The sequence below is a fragment of the Pleurodeles waltl genome, chromosome 8 (genome assembly GCF_031143425.1).
Source record: "Pleurodeles waltl isolate 20211129_DDA chromosome 8, aPleWal1.hap1.20221129, whole genome shotgun sequence".
NCBI lineage: Eukaryota > Metazoa > Chordata > Amphibia > Caudata > Salamandridae > Pleurodeles > Pleurodeles waltl.
Window position 1 is genome coordinate 1,444,582,578 of NC_090447.1, and position 25,546 is coordinate 1,444,608,123.

Sequence of the window (25,546 nt, forward strand, 5' to 3'; positions counted from 1 at the left end):
AAGGATGTGGAAGGCGGATCCAGGGGAGAAGTCTGCTCTCCTGCGGCTTCCTTTTGAAGGGCGCAATTTGTTTTGGGATCAGTTGCCTTCCATGCTTTCGAAAGCTTTTAAGGAGAGGAAGCACACCTTGCCTTACAAAAGTGGTTCTTCTTCTGGCAAGGGTTGGCGTAAGCATTCTCGTTCTTCTCCCAAGTTTGATTCCAAGTCTTTTTCTTCCAGGAAGCGTCATTTTCAGCCCTGTTTTTCTCCTAAAAAGTCTGCTCCTTCGGGTCGGGGAGGCCTCAAGAAGGGTTCCTGACAATCACTGTGGGCCTGGCAGCGGGCCGGTTGGGGGTCAGCTGCGGCACTTTCTTCACGTTTGGCAGGAGGATGTCAACAATCGCTGGGTGCTGGACATTGTGAACAATGGCTACGCCATAGACTTCGTTGTGGTTCCTCCAGATACAGGGGTTCGTCCTTCTCCACTGCCAGCGAACGGTGCCCAGAGGCGGGCATTGTTGGAGGAGGTCTGGGACTTTCTCATCAAGGGGGCCATCTCCCATGTTCCTGTGGGGGAAAGAGGTCTGGGCACTTATTCCATCTTGTTCCTGGTTCCAAAGGTGTCAGGGGGCTTTCGTCCTGTCCTCAATCTCAAGGGTGTGAATTCCTGGATCAAGACTGTGCATTTCCGTATGCTTTCCATTCAGTCAATTTTTCTTCTGGTCGGTCCAGGGGATTTCCTGGGGTCTCTGGATCTGCAGGATGCTTACCTGCATGTTCCAGTGGCTCTGTCTTCTCAAAGGTTCCTACGCTTTGCCAGGACCATTTTCAGTTTTGTGTTCTGCTGTTTGGCCTCAAATCCTCTCCCCGGATTTTCACCAAGGTGCTGGCTCCTCTGGTAGCTCTTCTACATTCCAAGGGGGGGTTTTTCCATCCTTATTTGGGCGATATTCTGATTCAAGCTCCCAATAAGGTTCTGTTAAGGAGTCATGTGGCCCGAGTACTGTTGGTCCTGCAAAATCAAGTTTTTTTGGTCAACTGGGGGAAGTCAGATTTGGTCCATTCCCAGGATCTGGTTTTTCTCGGGCCCGATTTCTGACTCTTCAAGGATTGGTGACTGTGTCGGAGTAACGGTTGTTGTGCCTCCAGTCACAGGTGTTGTTGATCTTGTCACAGACTGCTCCCAGAGCCCTTCAGTGGTTGCGTCTGCAGGGTCATTTGGCGTTGGTGGTTTTTCTGGAACCTTGGGCACGGTTTCATCTTCTTTGCCTGATGAACTGCTTTCTCGTTCATTGGTCTCTGTTGTCGGGTTCTCTTCGGACACTGATTCCTGTGTCGGGGTTTGTTCGCAGGGAGTTGAGTTGGTGGCTGGTGCCAGCTCATCTTCGATTGGGGGTGTCTATGTCTCCTCTTAGCCCAGTGGTATTGACGACTGATACCAGCCTCTCCCATTGGGGGGCTTGGCTAGGGTCGGCTCAGATCCAGGGGTTTTGGTCGCATCTGGAGGCCAGACGCTCCACGAATTGGAGGGAGTTGAAGGCGGTTCTTCTTGGTTCATTTTCAGGAATCCCTGAAAGGATTGGATGTTCTTATCCGGACAGACAACTTGGTGACTAAGTCTTACGTGAACAGGCAGGGAGGGACCAGGTCGCAGTCACTGTTTCACATTGCGAGGGACATTTTTGTTTGGGCTCAGGAGTGGGTTCTGTCTCTACGAGCCACCTACATTCAGGGGGTGGTCAATGTTCGGGCGGATCTTCTGAGCCGGGTCATTCCTTCGTCCCAGCTTTTCTCCCTCCGGTTGTCTCTGTTCCGTCAACTGGTTCGCCTGTGGGGTCTTCCGGTGTTGGATGTGTTTGCCTCCCCAGAGAATGCGATAGTGAGGCGCTTTTGCTCCCGGTTTCGTTGTCATCAGGCTTGGGCGGTGGACGGGATGTCGTGTCATTGGCCTCAGGATCTTCTGTACGCATTCCCGCCCTTCCAGTTGCTCCGTGCGTTTCTGGTGAGGGTACGTCTTCTGAAGGCCAGGGTTCTTTTGATCGCGACCCATTGGCCACGGGCAAATTGTCTTCCGTTGCTTCGGTTGATGGCATCCGGTCACATGTGGACTCTCCCTCTCTGTCCCTCACCTCTGGAGTTTCCTTGCCTCCCTCTGGGGTCGTTGTGGCGGTTGCACTTGACGGCTTGGAAGTTGAACGGAGGGGTTTGGCAAGCTTAGGGGTTCCGGTCACTTTGAGTTCAACTTTGCTAGCTTCACAGCGTCATTCCACGTTGCTGTCTTATGGTCGGTAGTGGAAAGTTTTTTCTACCTGGTGTTTACGGCATCGGTTGGATCCTACGGCAGCTTCTCTGTTTGAGGTGATGCAGTTTCTGCAAGATGGGGCCCGGTTGGGTTTGTCTGTGGCTTCACTGCGTGTGCAGGGGGCTGCGATTCAGGCTTTTAGGGGTCCGTGGCATAATCTGTCTGATGAAGGTCATTTGATGCCTCGATTTTTTCAGGGCCTTCTTAACTTATTTCCTCGTCCGGTGCGGTCCTTTCCTTCCTGGGATCTTTCTTTGGTGTTGGATACCTTGAATGTTCCTCCCTTTGAACCTCTGGAATCATGTGACTTGCGTCATATAACTTTGAAAACTTTTTTTCTGGTGGCCATTACTTCTGCCCGCCGTTTGGTGGAGTTGGGGGCTTTGGCCTGCTCTTTTACTTTTTGTAAGATTTTTCCGGATCAGGTTATGCTTGTACCGGTTCCCTCGTTTGTTCCCAAAGTGAATTCGGCTTTCCATGCTCGGCAGGAGGTTTTCCTGCCTGCTTTTTGTCCCGATCCTTCCTCGGCTGAGGATGTTCGGTTGCATTCTTTGGATGCACGTAGGGCTTTGTTGGAATATCTACGGGTGGTTGCTCCTTTCCGGAAGGGTGATTCCCTGTTTGTTAGTTTTGGTCCGGCTCGGAAGGCGGAGAAGCCGTCCACTGCTTCCTTGAGTCGTTGGGTCCGCTCTCTAATTTTGATGGCTTATTCTTTGCAAGGGGTTGTGCCGCCTCAGGGGATACAGGGCCGTTCTACCAGGGGTATGGCTGCTACGGTGGCTGAGCTGCAGGGCGCTTCTGTGGTGGAAATTTGCAGGGCAGCTACTTGGGCCTCTCCTTCTACTTTTGTCCGTCATTACAGGCTGGCGGACTTGGGGGGTTTGGAGTCGGTATTGGGTCACCGTGTCTTGTCCTCTATGATGTAATATGGGGGTTGTTGTCCGGTGTCCTTTTTGGTTGTGACTAAACTGGTTGCAACTCAGTGTCCGTCTCCTGTTTTTCTCTTGCTATGTCTCATTGGTTAGGAAAGGAAGGCGAGGGAGGGACGGGAGGTAATGTGCCCATTACTTCCGGTAATGGCATTACTCCTAGTCCTACTCCCTCGACTTCCTTTCCGTTCCCTCCCGCCCTCCCGGTACGGACCGCCTGAGTTGCTGTTTGGGCTTGTTTCTGTATAGGAGGTGGTGGGGGGGGGGCTTTCAAAGGGGAAGGGAGGGGTTTAGGGGGAGGCAGGGAGCCTCATTGGTTAGGAAAGGAAGGCAAGGAGTAGGACTAGGAGTAATGCCATTACCAGAAGTTATGGACGCCTTTCTGACACTAACTGAAAGGAGGTTGAAAGCACAAAAAATAGGAAAATGGGGTATGTCAGGAAAAATACCAAAACTATGTTGGAAAAGTTTTTTTTTTTTTTTTATTTTTTTTATTGTAGTCTGCCTGCTCCTGAAAGCTATGAAGATTATTTTATCACTGCAAACCTGTCCTTGATACCATTTGCAGGTAAAAAAAACAGATGGTTTCTTCTGCAGCACTTTTTTCCCATTGTTCCCACAAAAAACACAACATTTAGCTCTATTATGGCCAATTTCTGGGTCCCTTGCAGGGGAATCCACAAACCCTGGGCACCTCAAGACCCCTCAGGATGTTGGGAAAAAGGGATGCAAATTGGCACGTATAGCTTAGTGGACAAACAGTTATGGGGAACTAAACACGAACTACCCCAAATAGGCAAAAAACATGCTTGGGGTGGGAGGCCTAACAGCGAAGGGGTTAAAAACTCTGAACTGCGTCTTTTCCCATCTGTCAGCAAATGCCAATATGAGCCAACACGAAGTTTGCTGACACCAGCGCGGCAAAGCAGAGTATTTCTTCCATTTCGTTGACAACAAGCAAATAACACTCAAGTCAAAACAAAGAGCACGTGCGCTGGTACCTGCAGCTGCCGGGCCCCGCCCCTTGCGGATTCTAGGCCAATGGCGGCGGCGCAAAGTTGGTGACGTCGCCTAAGGAGCGTGAAGTAGCCGCGGTGCTGATGGAGCTTGTGTTGTACACAGAGCTACAGACTCTGGCACGAGAGGCTGCGGGCAGGCACTGGAGCATCACCCGGGCAGCAGCAGAGCCCGGACTCCCTATCCGCCGAGGAATGGCTTGCCTCGTGGCAGCTTTTTCAGCAGGAACCTCCATGGTGAGTTTTTCCTTTGTAGCTTGATGACTTGCCTTCACAGGACATCTGAGGAGTGTTCATGTGCCAGTCGGGAGACCACCCCCCCCACCCTTTCCCCCCATTAGCAAGTCTTTTAACAAGTGTCTGCCACTTACATGGTTTTAACAGTAAAGGGATTTTGTTTCTATTATTATTGTTATAGTGGGTGTTCATGACAGTTTTTAATGATGGTGATTATGAAAAGGTCTCGAATTGCGTGGCCTCTTTAGCTGTAATTTTTAGCTTATGTGGGTTTGTCTGTGTGGGTGGTGGGCGGGGGTGCTTGGCTGCACTGCCTCGATGCATGTGTGCCTTGCTAGTGATCAGGCATGTGTTTACTTCATTGTAGTGGTGTTGTCAGTGTCATAAAAGCCTGTATGTGTCTTCTGTTTTTTTCTAACTACCCAGTCCACTCACTTCCCCCGACTTAGTTTTTGTGGTCGATCATAAAAGACTCCCCCTATCCTGTGTTTGCCATACACTTTGTACCGTTGTCCTTTCAGAGGCGCTGATCAATCGGAGAACCAGAAAATGACAAAGAAACATGAATGTTGTTAGTTAGTTTGCAAACTAATGGAGCCTTCCTCGTACCAGCCCAATTGTGTTTATTGTAAAACAAGGTATGCTGAAATGTGTGTCAGTAAAATAGTACCAAACACGACGAACACCAGCTGAACAGGACGTACCAAGTCAGGGTAAGGAAACCTGATTGTCACGATAAAAAGAGCAGTGCTTGCGCCACCCCTACTGAAGATGTGACTGCTTTGTTGATGGGAGGGTCCGAGTGCAGGGTTTGCTGACACTAACTACAGACACCCTGTGCATGGGATGAAAGTGGAGTGGGGCAGGGTTCTCTGCATCCCGTGCAATAAAATATCGCTCTTCTACTTCTGCAGTGACGTCACGCCGTGTAGCAGACAGGTGTATCTAGGGCTGAAACGTGAGCATTATAATACAGCGTACATGACATCATTTTAGGAACAGGATACAGGGCGGTGACATACACCCCAACAATTGCTGACTTTTTTTATTACGGAAATATGTCTCACGAGAATGTGCTTTATATAAATCATGTCAGCGACGGTGACAAAATATTTTGCAGCCCTGTAATTAGAGAGAAGAAAAACGTGACTCGGGTGTGACTAAAGGCAAAGCAGAGTTTTAATGAATGGTATTTGAATGTTTTATTAAATATGGGCATGCTGTCGTAATTATGTGGATTATGGTCCCCATGTGTCCTAGCTGTTCTTGTTCTGCGCGGATGCCCTGCCCAAGCCTGTGGTCTCTAGCTGCACCATGGAAATTAGGACAGATGCTCTGCCTGTCCTGACCGATAGTTACCTCCATTGGGGAAAAAATACGGATTATGAGATTTCTTGCGCATGCGCGGTCCGTTCCGACTGCATCCTTTGCTTTCAGAATAGAACCGACAGAGTGCTTTGCTCAAGCCCATTGCGTGTCATGGGACCAATCCTTTCCTCTGCCGGGACAATCGCTGCTTTGTGGCAATAGGCAGGTGGGTTTTGAACATCACAAAACGTCGCCCGGAAGTCTGCCTGATTAGCGTGGCATTTCCACAGTCATATGTATTTTTTGTATGCTGTTTTTTGCACACGGTGTGTAACGATTATAAATATTGTACAAATTATTAATTGTATGGGGTGCGTTTTATTGCATTTACTAAAAGATAACTTTGTATTAAGATTTCCAGTTAGTTTATTGATAACAATGGAAATTGCCTCTGTAGTTTTTTAGGAGAGTGAAATGACGTATGCCAATGTGGTTGCGATCGCTGGGATATTTTTGGGCTGAATTATTGTTTTTGATCTGATAGAACGATTGTTAATACAAAGCGGATCATTCTGTGTGGCTTTCTTGTGCACGACATGTACTGAATTGTCCCGGATAGTTTGTAAATATTAGGTTAGCATACGGTGATGTCCTTTCTAATTGTGGCTGCTTCATAAGTATTGCGTAATAAGGACCAATTCACCTATTGCAATAAGACATAGTTGTTGAACAACTGCTACTCTTATGGTTTTGTTCTACAGACTTTAGCAAAACAAACCATGGCGTCAACACTGCGCCTGCTTAGAAGTCAGAGAGAGAGTTGCGTAAGAGGCGCGTACCGTGCACTTTGGCTAGCCGAAATCGTCCTTTGTACACTTCAGGAGGGAACTCAGTTGGAAATCTCGACCTTGTATGGTAATACTTGTATCGCGAGCAGGCGGGTCACATAATCCTCATTTAGTCGCGACTTCACTGTGTGATCGTGGGCAAATTATGCCGTTTCCCGTGCCTCAGATTCAGTGACCACAAAAGTTAATCGTATCTGTTAAAAAAATCTGTGATTCCGAAAACGCCACGGGGCCATAAAAATGGGAGTAAAGCGCTATACTGTTATGCGAAACTTTACGTAAAACAGTATAGATAGCTGTATAAATGCCGATTTTAAGTGGCACGTATCATTCGAGAGTCCATAGTTGTAAATGCCATGTTTGTACATTTACAAAATTTACTAGAGGTTGTCAGTTTTTGAAAGTTCTCACAGCTTTAATACAAATGGGAAATGTGGAAGAGCGAGATACAGATTTACGCAGGATACCACAATTAGGTATAAATAACCCTCATTTCTTTGGGTGGGTACTAAGTCACAAAGCCACACATTCTCGGAATATATGTGTGTTTAAGTGGAACGCCTATTCTGTTCCATCGTGCGCTGCCTTGAAATGATCCATTGCTCCTGACTGCATCTGTTTAATAGGGGGAAGAGGGAGGAGAGGTTTTCTGCCTTCCTGAGTTAAATATTGTGATTTCAAAACTGCACACACAATATTACCTCATGCCCCCGCCCCACCTCCCTGGAACATTCCTGCCACGGCCTGACATTTCAGAGGTGCGTTCTTTTTCCGCGGCCATGCAATACTTGGCCTCTCTCCTGAGAGTTCCAGTGATAGGGCTAGGGTTGTTGTTGTTGACGCGCAGGTGGACCTAAGTGCAGTGAGATCAGACGCCTGGCGCACTGTTGTCGTGGGTTTCATATTACAGACTCGATAATAGCGATGAAAACCTGCCAGAACACTCGAAGGCCTACAGTAACCACCTCTGCTGACTCTCTCTGCTACCTAGTCCCGGAGGCTGCATAGTTTAATGCATAGTTCCATGGCCATATTCTCAAGAGGCTCGGAGAAGTACGCGTTTGCTGCTAGTATCTGTGTACTGCCTGCAGGTTCCGTTAGGGCCGACTCAGCCTTTCATCCTTCCAGTGTTAATATATTGAGTACTATCGGATATATTTAGAAGCAAACACAAATATCGTATTTAAGCACTACTTAAAAATCTGTTACTACTATTTTCTGGTTATATCTAATCGTCAGGTGCTGGACTTTATCCTGGTGGTCACTATCTGGTCAGTATGTTTTCGTAAATGTATTTGTAAAACGCACTGTCATCACCTTGCATGAATATTAACCATTGTTGGCTCAAAAAAACGTAAATGAAAACTAGTTTGATTGAACTCAGCTCTGCATCCAGAACACCGCAGAACATACCACTGCTCCTATAGACATTTCTGGCTAAAATGTGGCCTCACGATTGCCTTGAGCCTCAGAAACTCCTTCACTCTCTTTTACAAACATGGGTGGGGTTGCAAGGGCTCAACCATGGTGCTCCTCATTCATATCGCACCCGTGTTCACCTAAAAATATCATTCGTTGCCAGAAAGTTCCTCTTTCCTTCCACACTGATGGGTGCCATGTGTTGTATGTGATTGAATGAATCAGTTACGACCTATATAGCGCTCGACAACAAACAGAATTATCTCCAAGCACATGTATATTAGGGAATATATTTAGTCATCTTGATCTACTCCTTTTGTTAGATCCAGGCAGATGAGAGGCTGAGGCAGCCCTCACAATCTGTGAACTTATTATCTGTGAGCAGGTACTTATTCCACTGAGCTATCTTACCGGCTGCCTGACCAGGTTCTGGCCATAGTTTATCTAATGTGGCTTCTTCCTAGGAGGAGGAAGAGCCGTTTGAGACTAGTAAAACAAGACCAGGCCAAGAAAACCAAACATTTCTTAGAAAGTCTTCAAGTAAAGACAGGGTGAGACTTGGTGCCTGCCCAGTATCGACGCTCCTTGTTACTGTTCGCACCACTGGGCTATATTGACGAACTACCACTGCCCTCTCATACCACTGAATGAATGAATAAATTCATTCATTCATGCCACACAGGAATGCGAAGTATTTGCGTGACTGTGCCAAGAATGTGTAACCCCTGCAGCCAAATGCTTTTCTGTGGCGTGAGTGGGTGCACAGGCCCCAAGGCAGGGGGTGGAAGTGTACTCCTCAGTCCCTAATCGGTAGTGGAAACAATTGTGGAGCAGTGATCCCTTCAGACTCCTTGGCCCCGGTGGCCCCTTACCTGCTGCATTTTTCATAGCCAGGCTCCCGAAGTCATTCATCCAAACTACTCACCCCTGTAGTCACAGGGCGCATTTAATGGCATTCTCATGGAGCGGTGGCCAGAAATACCTTTTATGTTACCATGAACCGAGTTGTACTCTACAGAAAAGTCAAAAGTCTGTGGGAATAGATTGTGAAATAGAACGTTGCGATAATGGGCGCCAAGTGGCTTCCGTGGGAAAGAACATGCCCTCAGCTTTCGCTACAAAACGGCGGTATCTCAGAACTGGGCACTGCCCTCTGAACACACTCCGGCCTTTCACTCGGCCCTGGGGGCGTGCACCGCAGTCAGCCTCCGCAGCATTGGACATAGAGTACATATAACCGTGTCCTTTCAGCACTCTGAGGCGACCTGAATGTGGCAGTATGTGCTATACACGTGCCAAATATAGTGCTTGGTGCTGATGAACGGCAATTGACTCTTGTGACACCTTTTGAAAGGGGGTACCTGGCTAAAGTGGATCAGTATTTTTAGCGCCTCTGTCCCCATGGCACTACAACACCGGATTCACTCTGTCTTTAAACCGCTGATGGATGTTGCAAGGGCACGTCCGCAGGGAGCCGTCCACAGACTCTAGTGGGCTCCTGCTGATGCCCTTGCCAGCTGCAACACTGGCATAAAGGGTTTATTTAGGCTTGCATAGCCACGATTTTTCTGTGCTGTTTGGAACTTGATTGCCTCAGTGACTCACTGTCTACACTGAACCCTGTTCCATAGCGCCTCGAAGTGTAGAAATGAGATAAGGGAATTCTGCCAGTCTACCAACTTAAGCGCACTTTTGCAGCTAAGCGCTATCATAAATAGCTTTGGACGGCCACACTCCGCTGACTTGCATACTTCAATCGATCCGGATTCCCAGGGCTCCGTTTAATATGAGTGCTTATTTAAAAGAAGATTGACGCAGCCTCCTCTCACCCTCCTCTTCCTCTCTTTCCTAGAGCGCCGGCACCGCGACCCCAGCCATGGCCGAGCCCAAGTCGGTGTGCGTGTCCGTGGACGAAGTGGTCTCCAACGGCCCCGGAGGCCAGGAGACCCCGCTGCTCAACGGGCACTTGAAGAAGGTGGACAACAGCCTGACCGAGGCCCAGAGGTTCTCCTACCTGCCGCGGAGGCCGGCTGTGAACATCGAGTTCAAGGACCTGTCCTTCTCCATCCCCGAGGGGCCCTGGTGGAAGAAGCGAGGTAAGAGCACCCTGTGTGTCAGCAGCTGCGCCGGGACTCAGTGCACAATAACTCGATGCCTCGAAACTATCTCCGAGCCAGTGCTTTAAATCGAAATACAGAAGTGCAGATACTCAGTATTTAGGCCAGCTGTTTGCTCCTGAGAAGTGCCGGTATTCTCCCACTAAATGTATGCAACAGTGCTTCAAATGGGCAGGTACTGTCCGGTACGCAGTACCTGCACTTCTTTAATTTGAAATGGAGAGTACCTGCACTTCTCAGTGCTGCTTCAATACATTTAATGGGAGAGTACAGGCACTTCTCAGGAGCAAACAGGTACCTTAAAGTGTGAGTACCTGCACTTGTTCAGTTCCATGTAAAGCACTGATTGCAACAGTGCTGAGAAGTGCGGGTACTCAGTACCGGAGAGTACCTCCCCATTTAAATTACTGTTGTGAGGATTAAAGTGCTTTTCAGCTGCCCTCTGGGCAAAGCACTGTAATCCCAAAGTATACTTGAAGTCGCAGGAGTCCAATGTAAGCGACATTTTAGAATGGTCTTCTAGTTAATTTGTAAATTGGTGTCTGTGCAGTTTATCTCAGAGTGAAGTGCTGCTGTCTTTCTGACTGTTTCTTAAAGTGTTTATATTGTCCAGGATGAAATTGATAGGAATTATGCAAAGTAATAAAGTGAATGGCAACACTGTAGTTGTGCTTTCTGTGATGAATGTGTTATCCAAATGAGGTCATAAGCTATTAATGATGTGCCCTTGTGTGTACCAAAGTGTGGCTTTCGGTGACAACGTTTTATAACTATGCTGGGTTGAAACTTGCATAGTTTTCTTTGCAAAAATTACGCAAACTGTACAAAAAGGTACACATAATTACATGTTATCATGGGAAATGCTGGTCTTGACTTGTGTGCTAATATTTGACCACGAAATGTGTCTTTGCAGCTCTTTGTGGCATGAGGACACATTGCGCGCTAAATAATAGCTCAAAATCACGTGAACCAAAATACAGACGTTTGCGTTGTGTTTGTTTGCTATGTTTCAGTGCTCCTGAGATAGAATTTTTACCCACCCGAAATCTCATTTACGCAATATAATGTACTGGCTAAATCTCAAGCAATTCATGTAACATGACATTTCGGAAATCATGCAAGTTTACACAAGTGTAAATGAAATTTTGCCTGGGTATAGTTAGAACCTTGTTCTTCCCTTGAGATTAGGAAACTGAGCTCCATTAGCCCTAAAGTATCAAACATTGGAGCTTTTGCTGTGGTCCTGTACCTATAAGAGCTGCCAGTGGAGAAACAAGCACACTGACACCCAGCCACGACCTCCTGTACACCCACCCTTAGTTCCATCTATGGCGGTGGTACGTGTCAGTATGACGCTGGAGCGAGAGAGCGTGGGTAACCTCTATTCCTGCTTGGTTTCCCCTTGAGGAGAACATGGATGAGAACCAGCTCATATTTACATGCTGGTCATAGGGGCTGCCATGATTTCACCTGAGAGGTCTCAGATGGTTGGTGGGGCACATGTGACGATCCATGTGCAGTGTTGGTGCACAGTACTACATGCTTCAGTACCCCAACGTGGTATGTGCCGCTGGCATGGACCCGGAGGATAGGTAAGGACCTCCAGGCCCATCTCTGCCAGTGTAGGCCTTGCTTAGTCTCCAGCTCCGTCTTTGTTGTTACAATAAGGTCACTCACCCGTATCCGTCACATTACTGTTCTGTATACAACCACAGATCCTGCTTTAGTGTCGCCTCGGATATCCTTAGCCCTTTCTTTGAAGGTATGAGCCTTTCCCGGAATTTAAAGGGTTTTTTCAACTGGCTGCTTTCCTCATTTTTATTTATGGCTCGTGTATTCATTTTAAAACATCTGAGTGAAATGGGGACTAAAACTAGGAAGGTTCAATCTGACAAGCACAGCATATGCGTCACAAGGACTGAAAATGAAGCATACATATGTTTTACCACAGTAACTGTGTGTCAGTCCAACAAATTGACACAGGCATCCGTGAAAGGCCTTTTGCACTATATTGTGGACGTACACCTTGAAAACAAACCCCTCTGGCCAAGCTGATCGCACTATTCCAGGTGCAAAGAGAGAGCTCTTATTGTGCTCTCTGTCCAGTCCGAAAATATGTGTTTGCCCACCTTTATCCAGAGGAAGTGTGGATTAAATACATAGACCTGCTGCATGAAATCGTGGGGTGGGGGGTCTTAACAGGAAGAACATGTTTACAGAATGAAAGGTGCCAACCCTGCCTTTTTATTCATGTACTATGTACATTTGTATAAAGTAGAAAACGTTGGCAAAAAATAGACATGAAACACATCTGTTTAAAATAAAAGTTACATTAGTCAGTCGGGACGACCTTGTGGAGGGCCCGGCAATCTGGACAAGGGCGTAGCGTCAGAGGGGATGTTTGGGGTGTTATCCCCCCACCCCCCAAATAAATTGATTTTCTGGATATAAATAGTTGGGTACAGATGCCAGGTCGGATAAGGTGAGGTGTTTGTCGGATTTCACAAGAAATGCTTACATAAACACAGATAAAAAATACACCCACGCACCCTCCCTTTCTGCTTTGAAAGTATTCATAAATGTTGGGTATTTGACAAAATATTGTGTTATCTTCACTTAATAACCCTTCTAATCCACATTCCTCTCTCTTTCAACTGCCCCTTTCTCCCTCTCATGTGCCCTGCTTGTCCTATAATGTATTTTAGCAGTATATGTGTTTGTTGGGAAATCTGAAGCTCACACACCCTTCAGTCTTACTGACCAAGAAACGCCCCAGAACCTGGATCTCCTTGAACCCGGACCTTCTTACCGAATGCAAAGCACTTGTGCTTCCAGGACGGGGAAACCCGAGTTGTATGGATCAGCTTTGGGCTGAAATGATGAGTGTTCAATGGTAGCGACTCAGGAATGCCCACATCTGGGTCAGTCTAACTCCCTTCTAGGCTTTCCCTCCTGAAATCTGCTGGAGAACCCAGGTTCAGATGGGCCTGAAAGGCGGTATGTGCCTCACACCTCCTAATACAGCTGTAAATTCTATCAGTAGAAGTGAATTTAGAGGCAGTGACATGTACTCTTGAAGGTGCCCTTTGTCCTCGGTCGGGAGGCATGGACAGAAGCGGGTGCTCACCCTGGCACGTTACTGGTAGATTCCCTGACACCTTTTCCAGCTTGGCACTAGGTTAGCACTCAGAGGTCTGTCCCTGCCAGGCTCGCTGGAGAAGGAAGTGACACGCCCACTTGAAGCCAATTACATGGGCATACTTACTTAGGAGATGATGAAATCATCGTGTGCCAAATGCGCGTTGCAGCATGCACGTTGCGGCTTCGCGGCGCTCGAACCTTAGTGACCGGTTTAAGTTCGGCTGATCAACCCTTACTAAGCTCGGTGATGGAAATATTGCTTGGGAATGACGTGACCGGACTGGTCTCAAATCACACTTGCTCACGTTGGAAATTCATTACAGTAATGCCCTGCTGAGGGCGCTCTTTCTTAGTCCAGGAAAGGTGCCTAACCCCAGCTCATTCAGCCAGCCGAGGGCCCTGCTGTACCGTGAACAGTCCCGCGCTAGTGCAACCGATGCAAGCCTGGAAAATGCCTCCCCTGTTCCACAGCTGGGTAGTTAAAAACAACCGTAATTGGGGTGCAGTGGGCCCTAAAGGTCTTGGGCCCCGGTGTCACTGCACAGGCTACCCGGATGAATGCTACACCTTTACAGTAGATTAACTCACTGCTCCATGACTACATCTCCCCATGCACTACCCACCACACAATATTCACAACACTGTACACAAAATAAAGGAACCCTACAATTTTGTTGCCAAAATTTATGAGGAGCACAGGCCCGAAGAGCAAACCAGGCACTGTGAATTCTTACGTTCCTCTGTGGTTTTGTGTCCACTGCTCGTCGGAAGAAAACGGATGGATTAGAACTCAAAGGATGGCACACTATGAGGGGAGGGGTTGTATATCAGATTACTGATAACAAAAATATGTCCTGACATAGATATCGTAGCCCAAACATCATTTAGAAAAATACCACTCCACCTAGTGTGGAGCTTCTGTTACTAAACCCAGTGAAGCAATATTTTCAGCAAAGGGTACTGAGGCCACAGTTTTGTGGTAAAACACCGAGAGGAAGTGCCTACCTACGCACTGCTGCCTGTCCTCGCTGAGCAAGACAAGATGGAGTCTCGGAGGAGAACGCCACTGGGAGATGAGGCTCCTCTTGAGACCGGGCCGGATCGCTCAGCTCTTGGGATGTCACATGGTACATTTTTTAATTACCTTCCCGGGAGACGAAGGCCTTTTGTGCTGTTAGATGGCTGGTGTATTCTACAGAAAAGGGTTCATGGATGGTAAGAGCAGAATCAGCCTTAAATGCTGCCTCAGCACAAGGCAGGTATTTTTAGCATCCCAAGGGGAGACAGGATATCTGAAGTAAGCACTCTCGGCTGAGGATAGGGCCACAACGGCCTTAAATTACCAGACAGCTTGTCGGTGACAAGAACCTGACCATGTTTAATGGACACAATGAAGATTCAACATGAACATTTCGAATTCTATAATGAATAACACAGAGTGACATTCATTGCAATATAATTGCCTTTTGCCAGAATTTTAAAACATCAGGGAAGGAGCATATGTGACACACCTGGCGACCTTCCTGCTGTTAACCAATTCAACACTAGTGACCAAACCTGGGGTAGAGTCTAGAAGCTTTGCCCTGCAATGTCAGTCTTGCCTCCAGACCACCTCACTCTCAACACCGCAGGCAGATACATTTCCGTTTCCGGTACAGCAGGGAACAGCAACAGTGTATAAGGCCTGAAACCTTTAATGCCTGCCACAGCACATGTTAAGATTTACCATGGCGTCTTACTGAGCGACCTGGGTAGCTATGAGGGTGGCTTATCATGGCTATTTAGAGTGCAATTTATCTGAAATTGGAGTTACTATACATGATATAAATGGACATTGCAAGTGAATACACTAAGTCAAATCTGTCAAATTGATATATTTGGAGATTACAGCGTTTCTTATAAAGCATTAATGCCCTGAGGAAGTTCACATGTGGTGAACGAAACGCGTTGGCTGTTTTTCAATGTATGGAAGAAAATAAAGGCTGCATTGGAAGCAACTTGTCTGGATTATTTGACTCTCCATAAGAAATTTTGTTGGTGCCCCTCCCAATTGCATTACATGTTAAGATGCTTCAATGGTTCACTCCGCAGACCCAGTAAATCACAGGGCAGGAAGAGCAGCAGACAGATGAATCAACAACTTTAGAGAGGCACATAGTACACTCTTTAGCCCCACCTCTTACAGGCCACCACTCACCTCGGCTCAAGCTCATTCCCATCTACCTTAAAAGCCATCGAAGGCTCGGGAAACAGCCAAAAGACTTAGGGGGATGCCTACCTTTCTTCACATCTAAATCTTTACGTACCAAAGCATTCTGTCGCCATAGGCATAGAGTTTGAGTACATTTCATTCGCTAGACCGCTGTGCTCTGACACGTCTGTCCAGATTTCCGGAGTTACCCATGCCTTGCAGAATACAGGTCTAAGACATTTTTGATGGTATATTTATGGTAGCTTGCCTTTCTTTTAAGAAGACACTTTTATATGAGAACTCTGGGAACTAAAATACAAATGTCACCAGGTATCTCACAACTCCAGAGCGAGTGCAGGGTGCAGTATACTAGGAGTCAGCGAGAGCTTTCTATTGGGATCATTAAGGGTGCACCACTACACACTGATCTGTGGCAGCCTGTATCCTGTATTGTGTATAGATAACCATGTTGTAAATAAGCCTCATCTTGTGCAAACAACAGGTAGGTAGCTCTGACACAAGTATACTTGTTCTTGTTGTATCTACTCATTTTGCAAACATTCCCTGTGATGAATTTTCGAATGGATTTAACTACTATGACCATATTACACAAGCTTTGCACTGGTGTAAAAAAGACAAACCACAGTTTCTCTAAAAGTAAACCAAACTTTGCTTTACAACCGCAACACTGCATTAAACCGTTCTGTGATCAGTCTTATTCCTCATAATTTGCCTACTCTTCGTTTATTTAATTCTCATAGTGCTCTGCTCATCTATAGGCTGTGCTCTCCTTGTGTAAATTCGTGGTTTACTTTTCACATCTTTTGCCATATTTAGTTTACATTTTTGCACCTTTGGGTCTTCTCAGTATGTTTTCACCCAGTCTCCCCAATGTTCTTTTCTACTCGGGGTGCTTTCTAATGATCTTGTGCTGGATTTGTCCTCAGTGCTTTTTTCACTCTTCGAGGATTCACTCTTTCTTCTATCCAGATAGATTTGTTTAGTTCCCGCCTGGTCATTAGCCTCCACCACTTGACCCCCTCGCCGTAGTGAAAATACTTTGAGTCTCCATGTCGGATTGTCTAGATGGTTCCTGCTCATTGGCACTTATTCTTGTTTCCTGTGCTTACATTTACTGTGAGTAGTTTCATTCCGAATCCCAGTGATAGAGTGTGCCTACGAGGTGGAAATTTAGACGACAGTGCAAGAGAAACAAATACATCATAGTCGGCTAGCGTATTGCGGAGGTGAGTGAATGACCCTACCATGATGCGTTGACTAGTGATGCAGGTAGCAAAGAAGCTATAGAAGGTCTGAGCCTACCTATAGTGCTGATACGAAGTAAGGTGTCCATAACTGCAGTTAATACAACCTCTGCGACTGCTTCATTTCTTATCAAAGGTTGGAGGAAATTCAGCTATATTTCTGCTGTCCTGGTCGATCTATGTAGACCCCTCCTCCAAGCATGCATCATCTTTAAAGCATGTTTCATCACATAGAGGGCAGAGCTGTAGCTATAATTAGTGCAGCAGGTGTTGTGCCTACTACACCACACTATTGCTGCATCTTACTACGTAATCTAAGGATGAGGTGATACGTTTCACTGCTTGTATTAGGGCCCATGGCATCCTTGCTATATCTGTGCTGCCAAGGAAGTATCAGAATGGTTCTCCAAGAAGAATTGAAATATCAGAGTATGGGAGGAATAAGACTGAGCATGCCAGGGCCCTGTCGGAAGCTGACAAAAGCAAAATGGAAACATCCAGAAGACAAGCCCCCACCTACCATGCACCCAGATTCCAGGACTGCACCATTCATGTACCAGGCTTGTGCGATCGCACCAGCAGTGCGGACAACAGTTGAGCACATTTCTTCATTGGTAAGCATCCTCACACTGCCCTTCTGGGACTAATAAAGGGTAGATTCTGTCCCCACACTCACAAATCTTCTTCCATCATCCTTTGTCATGCAGATTTCCATTGCTCCCAAACTGGATTTGCACTATATGAGTATTAAAACATACTTCTATAGCTTTGAAAAATACCTGAATGGCTGGTGAGTCTGGAGAATCCGCAGATGATGATATAGGATAATTACTAGTTACATGGATAAATACAAGTTATTAATACTTAACGCATCCTGACATGTGATTTATATCTTGCTGGTTAACTGCTGCACAGTGTCTAGGGTAAGGAAGCTGAATATGTAATCAATACTGTACGTAAGAAATAATTCATTTTACTAAGCATGATCAGTGCATTGAAAAGGCGTTTGCTGCCAGTAACAACTTCATGGAAGGAATGCTTGAATTAATCTCAGCTTCTGACAATTTCGCTGGGGTCACATTCTAGAACATCAGTTTTTGCTCAGTCTGCCACTCTACACAGACACCGGTCATATGCACACCAGTCTGAGTCCTGCTGGATTGTGAACAGTACAGCCTGAATTATCTGCCAGGCCTCCTCCAGACACGAACACGAGCAACCCTGGATTGGTTTTCAACCTACTTAGGTCTCATCAGTGAGGCATCCATCACCATACCAGTACTCTCATCCCACAGTGGACATTTTACACCAATTGTCTGATTTCTGGAAAAGAACAAGTTACCTGTAACGTAGGGATTCCGAGCTTGACGTGGGGGAAATATGCAAATATCATCTGAATCTATGAAAGAACTAGAGATAGGAAATCCATTTCACCCCTCACTAGCATGCATGGTCTATTGTCTGAATATAGTCTGTTAAAATGGCCAGACATGACCCAGGTCGGCTTCAACTTGTTGCATGTCTAAATGCGTAGCGGCTCCAACAGGATTAGCATTATTGAAATATGTCTCTACATACATATTTTGCAATGCTCGTGACGCACACACAGGCAGGAATGCGGGGGCAACAACTGCTCAGGGTGACACTTAACAAGCAAGCCGCAAGTAGAAGACGTGTACTTTGGATGTTTGTTTAAATTTCTTCTTTGGCTGTATTTCCTCTGAAATATCAAACTACCACCCAGCTGTGACATCAGTCAGATGTTTATGAAAGCTTGTGAAACCTGAGCTACACAACAGATACAGACAGATGATGCAGGCAAATACTCTTAGAAACAACCCTTATCCTCTTCTGCCTACTCTCGTACCATTCGTATTTATTTATATGCAGTAAAGCTTTGGCTTCAGCGTTGATACACTTTCTCCGAATAGTTGCTTCCTTGATTGACCAATAAAAGACAGATGTCCAGACAGCAGAGGCAGGACACTGACTTAAAAGTTTGTTCATTAATGTGTATCCGTACTGCTGGTATATAACGCCTTGTGTGTTAATCGCATAGTCTTGAAGGCAATGCGTTTCTTCACCGGTAGCCAGTGTAGTTGCTTCTACATAGCACTGGCCGAGGAGGAACTGGGAAGATTGAGTATCAGGCGAGCATCAGTGTTCACAGTGTTATTGTGAATAATCGAACAAACTATAAATGTGCTGCCTTACGTTGAACGTTTGTACCTTCTTGTTACTATCCAGTCGAATTTGGTACTTGGAAGATCTTGTGACTACTCAGCGCCAGATTATATTACGGGAATGGAGAACATGGAGAACATGGGTGGGTGATGTGCAGAAAAAGGGAAGATAGATTTACTCCCAAGTAAAGAAGGTGTAAAAAATAGAAGGAGGGAGTGAAAAAAGGAAACTCAGATTTGAAGTCTGGAGGAAGGAGCAGATGGACAGCTGTGCCCAGAAGAAGGCCTCCTCTATAAACTAGTGAGGGGGATACATCGGTAACATCAGTCCCAGGGCACTGCGGACATTTTTGTATTGGTGTGTTTCCCAGGACGCTGAGACAATGAGCTTGAAAAGGAGTTTGTTGCAGAGACTGTTGGCCATATCAGCAAATAAGCAACCATCCTTGTGGACAGACGAACTGGAGGAAACCTAAGCAGGGATTGAGTGTTAAATCTCAAGTGACTCAAGAAGGACCTATGTCATAATCAAAAGTTATTATGTATCAACCGGCAACAATATTGAGTATAAGATATTGACTTACACTATACCATCAAGGTAAGTATATGTAGGTAAGTATAGAAGTGCTGTTATTAAATACACATCTGTGTACTTCGAAATATACTGTCAAGCAAGGTAGATATGAAGATTATAATAGTACATATCTACTCACATACACTTACCTTGAAGATTTGGTGGTAGGCATTAGCCCTCATTTCATTTGTTAGGAATATTGTTCTCCCTTTGTAGTTCTTAAGTGTGTTATTCAGAATTTACGACTTAAATCCTTTAGGATGATTCCTGTCTGAAGCCCGGGTATCTAAATCCACGTACTATTATCAGTGACCTATAGAGCTCAATAGTTTTGTGTCCTCTTATATGCATACACCACAGCTCTTCCTTGGGTACTATTAAGAATTATTCCAGGCGGATAAACTTGTGATTAAAAGGCTCCCCTCGGTTTCTTCATCTCCTGATCATCTGCGGATGACCGCCATTCACTCTTTAGGCACACTCTTTCACAGATCCACTATCTTTGAATCTTCCAACTATTGTTGAAGAACCCAAAAAGAATAATTCATTTTGAATGCCCTGCTACAAAGTTATGCTCCTCTCCGCTTAGCCATAAGACACTGTTCTTCTGTGTCTCGAAGAAAGGCCTTCCTTGCATGCGACTCTTTTGAGTCCAATAATATAATCTAAAGGAAGAGAAACACCCCTTATCCAGAGGCTCCCACGGATGTCAGAGTAGATAATTATAGTGTAGGCTCCTCTTCACTTCAGTCCTGAAGAGGTGAGTAAAATAGTTCAGTGATTTCAGCAGTTGCTGCTCAATTAGCTCTTCCACCTACAGATAACATGAAACCTGGCAGGGCTGATTTAGCCTTGCATCCTTCCGAGGATGATTAAATTACTACGTTGTAGTGTGCCAGTTAATTTCTATTATCAGTATTATAAAATAGGACAGCAACCTGCAACACCGTGTAAAAGACGCTTTTATTTTCAGCTCAAGCAATATTGTGCAGATCGGTTGAAGATTAAAAAGTTCCCATTCCGTTATGACTGGAGGCCTTTTTATATTAAAGCCTCAATATTTCCCATTATAAACACAACATATAGTACAATACTACAGTCTAAATGTCACATCTAATTTTGAGTTCCTAAATTAAATGCTGTAATATTACCCAAAGAAAACGAGGTACTTTGGTTCGCCAAAAACGCAACTTTTTTCCCGATCTGCGGCTCACAATACACGGAATAGTTTCATTCCACAGTAAACTATTAATCGCTGTTAATATAAAGTAGAATTCGCTCCAGGTTATTTGCGTAATCCCTGTAAAAGGAGACAGCGCCAGCCTGTTTTCTCCCGGAGCAGGTGCACTGCAGCAGAGGTACCGCATGAGCGCCGTCCCTCTGGTTACCCTCGGTCATTGTACGACAGTAACCTTGGTTTGTGACGGTAGATGCGGGAGGAAGTGCTCTCTGATTGGCTGTCGCTTTGCAGTTGCTAGGAGCCTGTACGCAGCATACACCCGGAAGGACCAGAAACCTCTGCCTGGGTCGGTGTTGCTGAGTGTGGGAGCAGATGGGCTCGCGCGCATTGTTTTCATCTGTTTAGGGCATATGCTGCCTTGTCTGCACGGGGGCATTTCCATATCAGATGCCACGACCTTTGTACATCGCTGCCAGCCATATGCCAGACGGACGACAGATATCTTTCAGCCGGCAACAGTCCAACTCTTCCAGTAGAAACTATAAATGGGAAGCATTTTCTGCTGCGTGCAGGCATTTTAACATGCATTCACATTTTCTGCCATTTAGCCCACAGGTTTTGTGAAGGACCTTGTCATCTGCACACTAACTGTACGACGGATTATTTAAATTATTTTAATTTAGTATCTTTTCCTCGGAGTTTTGGTTCAAAAATTTGGAATTGGCGTATGTGGGGCGTTGCTTCCACATTGCCATCTAGTGTAAAATGTAGCAGTGGTTTGTGACTGCAGTCGCAAACTACTAACCAGTTACCGACTCCTCAAATGAGGTGGCAACTGATTCTGAAATGGCATGGGGTTCACGTGACACCCATTCACCTGGGGAATCCTTTTGACTGGTTCAGGGGAAGCAGCCAGTGGTCACAGGACAACTGCCTGACCCCCTGAACTCCAGGACCTGTTTAGTACTACATCAAATTGACATGTCACCGAGGCGGGACACAATGGCAAAAAAGTCCCCTTCCACTTGATACGACTAATTTCCCGTTGGAGTCCATACAGCTTACGGACGCCCTACAGCCCCTGATTTGGGAGTTTCACCCCAAAATGAATATCCGCAGGGAAGCTATGGTAAATGGGAGTTTGACAGTGAAAATTGACTTTGCCACAAGACACAGCAACCGTAGGCAGAGGCGGGGGGTTTCTGTTTGTTGGTACAGTGCCTGTCCAATTGTGGACGTGTAACCTTTGTGAGAGAAAAGTTTACACTAAATTAAATACAAACATGATTTGCATTGGAGGGTGCCTTTCAAGTTGTTGCAGCTTAAGACTACGTTTAAACCTATCAACAGAAACATCATCTGTCTCTGCACAAAGACTGTGCTGTGAAGAAGCAAAGAGGAATCGGACCCTTGGGCACCATCTGGGCTTCGCCACATATATCCTTTATTTAAATATTTGTGGCAACGGTCGTCATAAGTCCACACCCTTCTTTATTTTCGTTGTGCTGAAGAATGGGGCAAAATATAATATCTGACCGGTCATGGGTCAAGTGGACCATTGCCACAGGGCGGCATGCAACAGCTGCAGTGTTCAAGTTCTCTGTCCAATGATGTATCACTTATCTCACTTTTTGCCATCGTCGATAATTTCATAAACGCCCTTACTCGTACCTGCGAGGTGATGTGATTCTTGGGCTAAATTGTTCGGTGTCGGGGTGGCTAGCTGGCTGGCTAGTTGGATGGACGGAAGGATGGGTCGGTGGATGGCTGGATAGATGGGTCGGTGGATGAATGGATGGATGGATGGCTGGATGGCTGGATGGGTGGATGGATGGGCTGGTGGATGGCTGGATGGATGGTTCAGTGGGTCGATGGGGCCGGATGGATGGGTGCCTGGGAGGGTGATTGGATGGATGAATAGATGCGTTGGTTGGTTGGATGGGTGGGTGGATAGGTGGTGAGTGGATGGATCGGTTGGTGGATAACGGATGAATGGGAGGGTGATTGAATTGGATAGATCGATGGATGGATCGATGGATAGAGGGTGGATGGATAGATTGCCATTCCCAGGCGTCGAAGTCACAGACTATTTCACTGTTATATATTTTTGTGACAGTGATTGCTTTTTATTACAACCTTAATCTGTACATGCGTGTGCATTTTAGTAAGTGTTGGCAGTTTCACAGTTAGAAAATGTGAATAGTTGGCACACTAACATTTACAAACCTACCGCTAGCCTGGTCTGATCTTCGCCGGGTCCAGTGAGCTAAACCTGCCTGCCATACCTGAAAGCATCAGTCAAGCACAATAACCAAATGCATACAAGAGGCCCTCTTTCACCGTCTGACTAAATTAGTGTCGGATTATTAACTACATATTACTATACCTTCAACTTTCTCTCATCAAGAGGCATCAGGATGCATGGCTAATTTAAGCATTTTTCCAGGGCAAAAAATGAACTTTATCCATGTAACTGAACTACCGTGCCAGGTTCATAAACGGTGTGGGAGATAGGTAGAGTGTAAAGGTGGTTGTAATGGCAACCTCAGTATTGGATTTTAAGCATGTAAGCCCCCAGGAGAGGGGATCGGTGAAAGACGGACTAGTGTAGTGAGCACCCAGTTTTAGGCTCCTGTGCACACAAGTGGTTGGCGAGGGAGAGCTGGGAGAAAAGATAATTGTATTGTTGGCGTGTATGGTGTCATGTGCACATAAGGAGTGGCAGATGGGAAGAGCAGACGAAGGGTAAGGATTGTGGTGGCCCAGTACGAGTCTTCTGCAAACAAGTGGGAGATGCCAGGGTGAATGAGGGGCGGGTGTTGTGGCAACACTGTATTGGTGTATATACACAGAATGGGAAACAGGTGGGCTTCTGGAAGTGTGAAAGAAGGATGAATGTCTTGGTGACTGTGGTATCTGGCCTTAATCAATGACTACTTCCTGTTATTGGAAAATGCTTATATCCCATTGGCCTGCGGAGTGTTGCTGCTTGTTGGAAAGTTAATGCCTGTTTTGATTAAGATAGACAGTTTTTGCACTTTTGCTCATACTTAAGACCATTCACGGCACACATATTGTAGTCTGCGTGTACCTTAACGAACTTTGGGTTACCGCCTTCATTCATTGGATGCTTTTGCCTCAGAATCTACAGCCACTCATTTGAGACATTGTCCATCACACCTTAGATCAGCTCACAGAAGTATTTTTGTCACACCACTTCCACCTCGTTTGGAGCCCTGGAGAGACTGTTTTTCACATGAGCGCTGTGAAAAGGGGCTAGAAAATAGATCCTGTAGAAAATGTAGGACCCCTTTTCAGTCTGACTGTAGTTGCCAATTCATATGTGTGGAGTGGGCACTGGCTTCGTCTTGAGGAGTATTTAGTGTCGTGTTCCGACTCCAAAGAAGTGCTTGCAATGAAATGCATAAAAAGCTATTTTAGTTTCAAAATTGCTGTGACTCATCACAAATTATTTTTTTCTTATAGATACATTTTATACCGAAAACATTATTTTTTACTTGGTTTCTTGACTGCAGCAAGATGATTTTAATATTTCATTCATGACTCAAGTGCAAGCTAGACCTACTTTGTCAATGCTTGCCTTCTGTAGCACCCATTTTTCAGCTTATTAGAGGTGAATAAAATCCTCCACACACCTCTTGAGTTACAGAAAATATGGGCATCAGCAATATATTGGGAAATTGCAATTTGGTCTTTGATAGTCCCTGAGAAATGATAAATTACCTTTAGAACCATGGATGCCACATGTGACTCTCCCCTTCTTCCCAACCCCCTGTGTTTCGGCTAAGGGTAAAGCGCCCCTTCCAGAGTGGGGGGTCGCGGCCCATTAGGGGTCGGGGGCTCCGAGGCCCAGCACTCCCCTCGGGCGCACCAGAGGTGCGCAGGGGCCGGCTGGACTTCCACCCCCGGGCCTCGTGAGGCCCCGGGGCGGAAGTACTTCTCAGAGTTGGACGTAGGGTCTGCGTCGGACCATGACCGGATCCGGCCGCCGCAATCTGGTGGGGGGCTATTTAAGAGCCCCCCCCCCAAGAAGGCTAGTCCTTCTTTACCTTTTGCGGTGGATGGATGCGTGCGGGGGCCCGCGTTTGATGTGACTCTCCCCTTCTTCCCAACCCCCTCTGTTTCCACTAAAGATGTTGCTTGTTTTTATCGGGTCATGTGTCTGAATTAAACAAACACTCCCAATATGCAGTGTTCATGCAGGATTTGTAATCCCTATGGAGCTAATAATCAGAGTTACCAGCTTCACAGGGATTTATTGCCCACTCATAATAAAAGAAAAAGTGAGTTGCCCAATATCACATGGCTTTTCAGTCAAAGGCACTGCCGGGATCCGAAACCAGGTCCGCAGTTTCAAACGAGCATTTGCAATGCAATGGGTCTCGCATTTGCTCGAGTTAGAGCTATTAGCATTGTAAATTTCTAAGTTGACTTTTCTTGCCACATAAATTGAAAATGTAAAGTAAAGCAAGTCAATTCACAGTGCCACGGCCAGCATGAGCACGAAGGAGAGACACAAAAGGAAAAAGAAGATTGCTTGCAGTCAAACGTATCGGCAAACGTGCAATTATCCATGTAACGGGGTCGAGGGCCAAAGCAGTAACAAAAACTGCCCCAAGGAGGGACAAACGTAAAGCATTTACCAATGATAACAAAGGATTTTTGAAAGGCGAGCCCATGAAGAAGTAGTAGTGACGGGCGTGAGGTGGGGCATGGTTAAAAGCCCATATTGATACTGACACGTCGGAAAAGCAGCGCTTGCGCGCTTCTATGCTCGACGTAAAATCAGCAGATTTCCAGTTAACCTTATTTTCCCCCTTGTCTTTGCTCTATATC

General features: G+C 46.1%; 1 protein-coding gene across 2 annotated transcripts in view; it reads left to right on the forward strand.

Moving 5' to 3' along the window:
* Positions 1–4,279: 4,279 nt before the first annotated feature.
* Positions 4,280–25,546, forward strand: part of ABCG1 (ATP binding cassette subfamily G member 1) — a 113,173-nt gene continuing 91,906 nt past the window's right edge. Inside the window, exons 1-2 of one of the 2 annotated variants that reach the window (XM_069202602.1) lie at positions 4,280–4,463; positions 9,891–10,134. In XM_069202602.1, coding sequence (XP_069058703.1) covers positions 4,311–4,463; positions 9,891–10,134 — 397 coding nt within the window. In that variant the 5' untranslated portion in view covers positions 4,280–4,310. Of the gene's footprint in view, positions 4,464–5,885; positions 5,998–9,890; positions 10,135–25,546 lie in introns of those variants that run through there. The other variant, XM_069202603.1, reaches the window with a different exon arrangement.